Below are 10,196 nucleotides of genomic sequence, written 5' to 3' on the forward strand. Positions count from 1 at the left end.
AGCAATACAAGTGATATATACTTCGTATCCTAGCCTAAGGCGAGATAAAATTGAATGGTGGGCTGCTGTAAAAGTCAAAGCACGTTCTATGATTCAACTTCCAACACAAGAAAATACACAACCTGATGAAGAACCATTTCAACAAGATGAAATGGAACACACTGCCATTGTTATTGAAATTGATGATTCAACACAACAATTAAATGATCCAACTGGGGATGTTATTGAAATTGATGATGGTGAAGAAAATGATGAAGATGAAACTATAATAGCAACAGAAACGGACGATGATGATGATGATGATGATAATAATGACTTAGATGTAGATAGTGAATAAAAGGTATAAAATAATTGATATCTATTTTTACTTTCAGTTATTAAATATATTAACTATATGTGATTTGTTTAATGTAAATTTATACAGGATGAGAGGACGAGGACGTGGATCTTCATCACGGGGTCGAGGAGACCATGGCAGGGGTAGTGTCCACACAAATGAATCAGAAAATATCAATCAAGATTTGGTACAGCACACTGCTTTGATTCCTAGACCAGACCAGGGTGAGAGATCCACACAGGGTGCTGCATCATCCACTCCTGCTTCAGTGCACACATCTGGTACTGCCTCAGCTCCCATAGGTTTGCCACCTATTCCACCGATGGCTGCATCTGCATCTGCATCTGCTTCTGGTAGTTGTGGACCCACAGGATACAGACCATATATTTCCTTAGTAAACTCAATGTGAGTAAAATTTATAAGTATTTTTAAATATGCATTTAATTTCTATACTTATTTCAATATAATTATTTTGTCAATTATTCTTCTACAGCATGCAACCTTCTGATCCGATTGCTAGGCGGATTACATTGATCTTCAAGGAAAAGTTAGTAGCAGATGGCTTTTGTTGGAAAAATATACCAGAAGAGGTTAAAGAATTCTATTGGCAAGAATTTAAGGTAATACAAATTTTACAGTACATGTGATTATTTTTACTGTGCATTATTTGTCACTAAATATGAGTAATTACAGAAACACTTCTTATGGGAGAAGGCAATAGAGCAGCTTATGAAGATAGCTTGGAGGAAAAAAGCTGCTGAGCGGTATCGTAGCCTTATGTGTAGCGTAAGGAATGGGAAGGAGAAGAGGCTATCACTGACAGAAGGAGTAATGGATGCATGGCAATCCGCTTGGGGAGCAACTGAGTATAAAGAGAAATGCAAAAAATTCTCTAATAACAGAAAGAGTGAAACAGGTGGGCAAGGCGCTGTCCCATCAAGACATTGTGGAGGATCCATATCTCAGTATAGGCATCAACAACAGATGGTATGTACTATTCATTTTCACTTAAATTTTTTCAAATGCTTTAAATTTTATAAAATTTGTTGTGAATTTATATTGAAGCATGTTATTACTATTTATATTTTACTTGTAGCGCGAAAGACTAGGCAGAGATCCTCTACCTCATGAGTTATTTGATGCTATTCATAAAAAGAAGGGTACCTCAGAGTTTGTTGATGCACGCTCAAAGACCATTCATGTGAGAAATTAAATAAATTTATAGTAAAGTATTTGATTTTTTTTTCATACTGTTATATCACATGGTATCTTTTTTTGAAGGACCGCTTTCTGACTTTGAAAGAGCAAGCATCACAGACAGATAATGACAGTAGTCAGACATCCCGCATTGATGAGGCTCAGTTATACTTTGAGGCAGTAGGTGGAGAGAAAAAAAGAAGGGTGTATGGTCTTGGATCACAGGCTTCAGTTTTCTTCCCAAACAAGACTTCTGCTAGTACATCCTTCACATCAGCTCAGCAAAATAAGGATCTTCAAGATGAAGTGGCTGATCTCAGACGCAAGGTACAGGAGCGTGAGGATAATGAACAAGTATTGCGTGAGCAAAATGTGCGGATTACCTCTGAGCTGTCACAGGTGAAGGATTTACTTATGCAGCTTGTGAGTCAAAGGCAAGGCATCCAGCCTTCAGCTCCTGGTGAGGGAACTTCTGCACAGCCTCCTGATCAAGCAGATGAAGCTAATGATGAGGACGAGGACGAGGACGAGGACGAAAATACTACACATTTATAGTTTCTTTTTTCATTACACATATGTACTAGGATAATAAATAATTTGTTAATTTTTTTAGTTTAAAATTGCACAACTTGATACTTGGATATATGTTTGATTTGATTTACATAATATATGATATTGGATTTGAGTGCATTCATGATAGCTATGACATTTGGTTTTTACATTTTGTTATTGAGATGAGTTGTAATAGGTGAGTGTATTTACAGGTTAAATTGTCTGATTAGATTATATAATTTGTAATATTTTATTGTAATTTTATAAATAGTAACGGATTAAGTTGTTACTGATCTGTTAAAAATAGTAACGGATTAGTAACGGAAAAATCTGTTATTACCTTTTCACAATTAGTAACGGATTTTTATAACAGAAAAATCTGTTACTAAAAAAATCCGTTACTAAAACCAACGAAAAGGAAACAATATTTAGTAACGGATTTTCTGTTACAAATCCGTTACTAAATTAGTAACGGATTAGAAAATCCGTTACTAATGCATTAGCAATGAGATTTGCTGTAACGGAAAATTTCCGTTACAAATCCGTTACAAAATTGTTTTAGTAACGGATTTTTAATAATTAGTAATGGAAATTTCCGTTACTAATCCGCTAAATTTTTGTAGTGATAAGATTTTAAATATAAATATGGCCGATCTCAATAATCAAAAGAAACTCATTTCTATGAAGGACTCTAAAAAGAATCGATATCTCTCTCAATCCTATTGGGAGAACCCAAAACCACAAATCCATGAAGTTGTATCGGAGTGTCTCCAATTTAAAGCCAAACATAGAAAAATCTAATAAATTGATATAAGTTTTTAATCGTTGAATCTCACTATTATTAATTCCAAACAAAATGAATTTTTTTATGAATAAAGATGAATTGATAGAATGACTATTCATAGAATTGTTTAGTTCAAATAAATTATGTAATTTTTTAATATTAAAAGTATAAACCCAAAATTTATCGGATTTTCCATTTGTATTTGGGATGATGAAAATAATAAAAATTTATCAAAATAATTATAATAAAGAAATTTTGCGTCACCTCTCTAAAACTATCTAAAGAAGACCACCTTTTTGCTGTCTAACCTTCCTCAAATAACCACCATAAACTCTGCAATTGAAACCAACAAATCCACCCTTTAATCCTCCATTTGCAGCCCTTTGTTGCATACCCACTACAACAACTTTCATAGCTTTTGATGGTATCTTTACACCGGCATCAAATATTTGTTGCCGAAGTCGATTCTGCCATTCGCACAGCAGTTGACTCGGCTGGTCGGTTGGCGACTTCAAAGTGATCAAATCAACACCGGGAAAGCGATAAGTTCCGGTACTAGCTAGCTTCAAATGGGTTATAGCTGAAAGAGAGCACCAGCCTCCATGCATACAGAACTCCATTACTAGTCATATTTAAAGCATTGGATGTCCTTCAAAATCTAGTTAGGATAAATGAAATAAGTGAACCGTAACAAAATAATAAAAAGAGAGCACCACTCTCCATGCATACAGCAATCCATTAGTAGCCATGTTTAAATCATTGAAGCTTTTATTCCAGAACTTCAACCTCTTCCTGCCATGAGAATTCAAAAGCATATATCACAAGATTCTATCTCACAGCGATATTAGCTAGTTCATCAGATACTGTCGGACTGTTACAAACTACTGAAACAAAGATATCACATTTTGCTTATGAATTAGTAATTACTTCACCTGTACGCTCATGATGGTTCCTGTGGACCTGATCTTTCACTATCAGCTTATATTCTGCAAACACTCTTTCTTGAAGTTCACCACTGGAAAGTCAGCCTACAAAGAGTGACAGATTATTGCCACTTGAATCTCCTTTAGGATATAACACAACCTCCCTGAATCATTACACCAGATCAATATTACAAAATCAACTAAAAGAAAATCTAATTAAAGCACTAAAACAAGAAAGAAGGAAAGAATCATTGGCTGGAAACGTATCAACCATACTTCCCGACACAGAATGAATCTGAATATTCTTCAGATTGTTGTAATGTCGAGAAGCTTTCAATATTCCATTTAAAAGTAACACTCTGAGGATATTTTATAATAGAGAGTAGAAATATGTTATTATTTACTGGAAACCATATAGTCATTATTGCCTTTATAGTTCATTTTTTGTCTTTCATACAAGAAAGAATGAAATAAACAAAGAAAATTGATGAGCATAAACTTTAAGCTTGAATTTCAAGGTAATTAATCACTAAACCATTGAGCTTCCACATGCATAGCAAGTTGGCTAAATAAAAGGCATTTATGTTTATTGATTAATGGCGAACTTTGATCTGCATGGAGAAGCTCAATGGTTTATTGATTTATTACCTAAAAGCTTAAAGTTTCTGCTCATCAATTCCCAAATATTATCTCCATTGGTATCCTTCTCTTTGTTTTATTAGTTTCAGTTCTATAAAAGATAAAAAGCAATTAAGCAAATCTTATTAGGGACCAGACAACAACCAGCTATGGCGGATAAAACCCATAATACAGATTCTTCTAGCAGTAATGTACAAGTACCTCGTAAAGCATCTAATTCTCTTTTCTTGACTGTATCGTCTCCAATAGAAGTAAATAGTAACATACTTGTTCTTGTTCCAGAAATTTCGAGAACTCTGAGAGATACTCCTCCTGCACACCATACATTGAAGATCGAGTCATTCTCACAGTTGTCCAGTTTGCTCAGAGACGACAAGATTGACAAATACGAATCCCATGATTTTGAAGCTGGCGGCTACAGATGGTTTGTGATTAATTTCTTCCTAATGGGATACGTTATACGTACGTATACTGGTCGTAATATTTGCATTGGAATATAGGAAATTGGTGCTGTATCCTTATGGAAATGCGAAAAGAGGAGTAAATGATCACATTTCTCTTTATTTAGCCATGCAAGAGGCAAAAGCAATTCCTCCTGGTTCCCAGGTTGACTTGACCCTCAAATTATTTGTTTATGATAATATTCGAGACAAGCTCTTGACCATCCAAGGTAATTCAATTCAATAATTAATTGCAAGTAATTATTAGACTTATTAGACCAAAGATTGATTGTTATCTTCTTTTCCATTAATGCAGAAGACAAAATGAGTCGTTACCATTGTTTAAAGACTGAAAATGGTTTTGACAGACTAATCTCTCTCGAGATGTTCAACGATTCTTCTAATGGATATCTTGGTAATGATTGCTGCTTGTTTGGAACCGAGGTTCATGTCATAAAAAATGAAGGTAATAGGGAGAAAATTTCCATCATAAAAGAACCTAAGAACGGTACTTTTACGTGGAAGATTGAAAACTTCTCAACATTACTCAAACTTCTCATCATATCTCTTTACATGAGTGATTAGTAGGTCTTGTATTGGGCTTTTTTTTTTTTTTTTTCAATCTAGTTCATCTTTAGAAGGAAAAAGAACTCACTGAACCCACCACTGTATCACTATGTCGGAAGTTAAAGTTGGTCCAACTCTTCTACAGACAAAAATAAGAAAAGGCCCATTATGTATCAATAGGCCTCCTCCCCCAACCATTGCATTGCAGCTTAACACTTCCTCCCTCTCATGTGCTAAAGCTTAAGCAACAAATTTCTTAGCCTAATTGATTTATTCGAGGGAGGACTTGCTTACTTGAATGGATAAAGAAAAGAAAATATCTCAAAACGAGAAAGCTACTTTTCCTTTGTGTTAATTAGCATTAATGTAAAAGCCAAATACTACCTTAGCCTCGAAGGATAATGGCTGCTGGTTTGGTAATAATTACAGCAACATCAACTTCCCCTTTTCTTTCCTTCCTCTGGAGAATATAGAAAAAGCAAACCCAAATCAAATGGGCTTCAGGTTCAAGCCTGTCTCCCTAAAACCAGGCCTCTCTCCAAATGCAAGAATTTTCTTATATATTTTAATAATTGCATTTAATTATTGCCCATGACCATGACTAGCTTAAGCTCAGCAAAGATGAACGAACCGCCCCTTGGAAAGCAAACGGTGAACGTCTATCCCACGTGAGTCGTCACATGAGTGAGGTAACACATGTGCATTACCCACGTCTCACGTGAGAGCTCGGCACGTGCTGTCACGTTATATCTATCGTAAAATGATAAAAAGACTCTTGTGTATCTATTACTGGGCGGAGCTAGGAAGCATCCATGAAAGGGAAAAGGCGCCACGTGTCATTTGACCACCGTCCATTTGGGCTTCGGACACGAGCCGAGCACTCACATGGTTCACTGACACCTTCCCCAAACCGCGTCACATGCATAATGGATCCCTAAAGGCCGAAACATGTAAAATAAATATTATTTTAAAATATTTCAATTTTTCTTTCTTTTTTTTTTAAAATGAAAAACTAAAAATAGAACTAGGGGATAAAATCTCTGGTAAAATGAAACCCTCCACGCCAAGCAACGGCCCAGGTTCTCTCTCTTTTTTCAGGCTTTCCTTTTAATTCAAGCAAAAGAAAAAAGTAAAATAAATAAAAAAACGAAAATATCTACCCAGCAATGAATAGCAATTCTAGCGCCTTATCCATTGTTGGAAGAAGCTCACATAGGGATTGGTGTGATGGGTCCCACAATTACTATGTAACACTCCTCGATGTTTGCCACGTGGTAGAAGGCCGAAAACCCATACCACCCATTCTGTTAGCTTAAAATTTTTTTCTTAATATTTTTGCTGGATTATTTTAATTAATTTAATAATTTAAAATGAATATTTAATATTTTTTTCATCTTTTTCACATAAAAATTACTGTGAGATGTATACTTTGTTTTTTTAGTTATTATTAACCGTTAGTAACTTATAACTAACAGACATTAATCATTGATAATAATTACCTGTTCAGTTAATGTATTAAATAATTATATATAATTAAAATTTAATTTTCATGCTATTAAGGCATATATGTTGGACTAATTCAATTGGCGAAATTGTATTTTAGTCTAATTATTTATTTTATTTATTGTCCTAATAAATAAAATTTATTTTTTCACAAAAATTATTTAAAATTATTGAGTAGTCTCTTAAGCTTATAAGAGGGGGAAAATAAAATGTGATTTTAAATTTACACATGATAAGAAAATGTGTTAAAAATGGGAACCTAGTCCTTAAACACTAGACTCGCTCACATGATCTTACGTGGCAAAGGAAAGTGGAAAGAGAAAACCGAATTGGCAGGCTTCTCTGAAGAGGGATACACGTTGGGAAGATCAGGGCCGTCCATCTTCTCACAATTGAGCTGTAACCGTCGTGCTAACAAGTGAGGTTTGAATATTAAAAAAAAAAAAAAAGAATTAGCAGAGTACTAATAATATTATAAACAATAATTATTTTTAAAAAGCTGAATATCAGAGGAAACTTTTAAAAAAATTAAATAAAAAATAAAAAATTTAAAAAAGCACAACTACCGAGGATATAGAGCTAAAGCAGAGGAGTCGGGCTGTAAACTTGGACGCTAATGCACAAGGCTGAGCGATAATCCTGCTAGATCGGTTCATAGGGGTTGAATTTGAACACTTAATTAAGATTAATAGCTATTTAATTTAATTTGTTAATTACTTATTTACCCACTAATCCACTTGGGTATTTTACAAATCTGCCTTGTCAGTAGCTGGCATTTTAAGCAACGGGTAATGATTATATGCGGTATGTATGTGCCTTGATAATTACCCTTCAAATGCTTGATCATCATCGCGATCATCATATGCACGTGCCCTTGATTCTTATCTTAAAACAATTGATTGGCCCTTCCAAATAATCGTACATTATATTGGTATAATAGTATGTATTCACTTACGGATTTTAACAAAAATTATGTTTAATAATCGAATTAAATTTAAATAAAAATTATGCTAATTAAATTTAAAAAATTATGTCAATTATATATTATATTTAAATTATAAATATAAAATATTTTTTAAATTTAAGAGATAGTGTTTTATTTATTTAATTACATATTCGGTATGAAACAGAATTAACTGAATAATATACACCGAAAAAAACAAATGTTGGGTGGGGGATGAGAAGTGACCCACTTTTCTACTTTTTACACTTAGGCAAAGGAAATTACAGTGGCAGACCAATTATTTGGTCCACTGAGATCAATCATAACTGTATTACTATCACGTCATTATTCTTTCACTGTCAACAAAAACCCCAGAAAGGACAATTCTGGTAAACTGACATACAAGGTCTCTGTAAGGAAAAGGGTAACTATGTAACTTCTCACAGTATCTTCCTTTATCCCAATTGAAGCCTCTTTATTTTTATTTTATTTTTTTATTCCAGGATTTTTACCTTTTTTAAAAATCACAAAAAAATTGTTTAAAAAAAAAAAGGAAAAATTTATCGTAGCTCCCTTGAATACTCTTTTAATTTTCCTCGTCAAAATCCTCCATTTTAGCTGTCCGCCTGTCCCCTTCAAACGCGAATAAACCCACCACAACTTCTCTCACTCTTCTCTCTTTACACACACATTTCCCTCACTCCACTCTCTATCTTTTATTTCCTCATCTCGTTTCTGCCTTAACCAAATTAACAGAAAAAAAAAAAAAAAACCTGAAGCTGCAAAAATTGTAAACTATGGAAGCACCGGAATTCTATACGCAGTCTGGGATTTGCTCGCAATTTGCTAATGAAAAACATCATTCTTTGGATTCTAAGCCCAGTGGTGGTGGTGGTGGTGGTGACCATTTCATCGTCGAGGACCTCTTGGATTTCTCAAATGAAGATGCAGTTATTACCGACGGTAGCGCTTTCGATACCGTTACGGGAAACTCCACCGACTCCTCCACCGTTACAGTAGTCGACAGCTGCAATTCATCGTCTTTCTCGGGATGCGAGCCTTGCTTTAAAGGAGATATTGGTTCCCGTAATTTTGCCGACGTTCAATTCTCTAGCGACCTTTGCGTACCGGTAATTCCATATACATGCACGAGAGAATTCGATATAATATCTTTTTTTTTCTTTCCACAAAAAAAATTTATAAACGTTGTTATTGAATTTAGGTTGGTTGTCAAGAAAATGCATGATAGAAAGAGAAAAGTTTTATAATTTATCAAATGACTAATGAATTCTTGTTTTGGTTATTTGTAATGAATAGTATGATGATTTAGCTGAGCTCGAATGGCTATCGAATTTCGTGGAGGAATCCTTCTCCAGCGAAGATTTGCAAAAGCTCCAGCTGATATCAGGCATGAAAGCTCGACCAGACGAATCATCGGAGACCAGAAATTTCCAACCTGCTGATTGCAATGGCGTCAACACTAACAACAGCAACAACGCTGCAGCTCCCAATAATAACAACCCAATTTTCCATCCTGAAGTCTCCGTCCCAGCCAAGGCTCGTAGCAAGCGCTCTCGAGCTGCCCCATGCAACTGGGCCTCTCGCCTCCTAGTCCTCTCCCCCACCACCTCATCATCGGACCCAGAAATTGTCGCGTCCCCAGCCAACCATCCTAACTCAGGGAAAAAGACAGTAAAAGCTCCGGGGACAAAACGAAGAGAAGGCGCCGATGGTGGAACTGGGAATGGCGACGGAAGAAAATGCCTGCATTGCGCCACCGACAAGACGCCTCAATGGCGAACCGGACCAATGGGTCCAAAGACGCTGTGCAACGCTTGTGGTGTGAGATACAAGTCGGGCAGGTTAGTGCCGGAATATCGACCTGCCGCGAGCCCAACGTTTGTGCTTACTAAGCACTCAAATTCACACCGGAAAGTGCTGGAACTTCGGCGTCAGAAGGAGTTACTAAGGGCCCAGCAGCAGCAACAGCAGCAATTTCTCCATCACCATCAGAACATGGTTTTTGATGTATCCAACGGCGACGATTACTTGATTCACCAACATGTGGGTCCCGATTTCAGGCAGCTGATCTAGTAACGTAGGGAAGAGGCTTTTGATTTAGTACCGAAATTCGTTAGTGAATTTCGTTTATTCTTCTAATTTTGCCTAACTTCCTTTTTATTTTTCTTAGACTCTTTAATTTTCTTTTTCCCTTTTCTCCAATCCATTTATAGTTGCCTTTTGTTTCCCACATTTGGCAAGCTCCGTGGAAACTCAATTTTTCGTAATTCAGGTTTTCTTTTTTTCTTAA

The 10,196-nt window shown here is 35.6% G+C and overlaps 3 protein-coding genes and 1 long non-coding RNA gene across 4 annotated transcripts; 3 read left to right on the top strand and 1 right to left on the bottom strand.

Moving 5' to 3' along the window:
* The first annotated feature begins 425 nt into the window (after positions 1–425).
* Positions 426–2,089, top strand: LOC110603275. The gene is made up of 5 exons (XM_021740975.1): positions 426–742; positions 831–957; positions 1,031–1,324; positions 1,434–1,538; positions 1,619–2,089. Exons 1-5 carry the CDS (start codon positions 426–428, stop codon positions 2,087–2,089), a joined length of 1,314 nt encoding a protein of 437 aa, XP_021596667.1.
* A 970-nt stretch (positions 2,090–3,059) lies between these two features.
* On the bottom strand, positions 3,060–4,248 carry LOC110602869. The gene is made up of 3 exons (XR_002486040.1): positions 4,070–4,248; positions 3,803–3,957; positions 3,060–3,662 (listed from the first exon to the last, which is right to left on the bottom strand). It is a non-coding gene; the product is annotated as an uncharacterized LOC110602869 (long non-coding RNA).
* Positions 4,249–4,581: 333 nt separating this feature from the next.
* Positions 4,582–5,457, top strand: LOC110603276 (ubiquitin C-terminal hydrolase 12-like). The gene is made up of 3 exons (XM_021740976.2): positions 4,582–4,856; positions 4,933–5,102; positions 5,189–5,457. Exons 1-3 carry the CDS (start codon positions 4,582–4,584, stop codon positions 5,455–5,457), a joined length of 714 nt encoding a protein of 237 aa, XP_021596668.1.
* Positions 5,458–8,441: 2,984 nt separating this feature from the next.
* On the top strand, positions 8,442–10,196 carry LOC110603472 (GATA transcription factor 12). Its single transcript, XM_021741210.2, has 2 exons — positions 8,442–9,015; positions 9,203–10,196. The coding sequence occupies exons 1-2, from the start codon at positions 8,683–8,685 to the stop codon at positions 9,977–9,979; spliced, it is 1,110 nt and encodes a 369-aa protein (XP_021596902.1). The 5' UTR covers positions 8,442–8,682; the 3' UTR covers positions 9,980–10,196.

Source organism: Manihot esculenta, chromosome 16 (genome assembly GCF_001659605.2).
Source record: "Manihot esculenta cultivar AM560-2 chromosome 16, M.esculenta_v8, whole genome shotgun sequence".
Taxonomy (NCBI): Eukaryota; Viridiplantae; Streptophyta; class Magnoliopsida; order Malpighiales; family Euphorbiaceae; genus Manihot; species Manihot esculenta.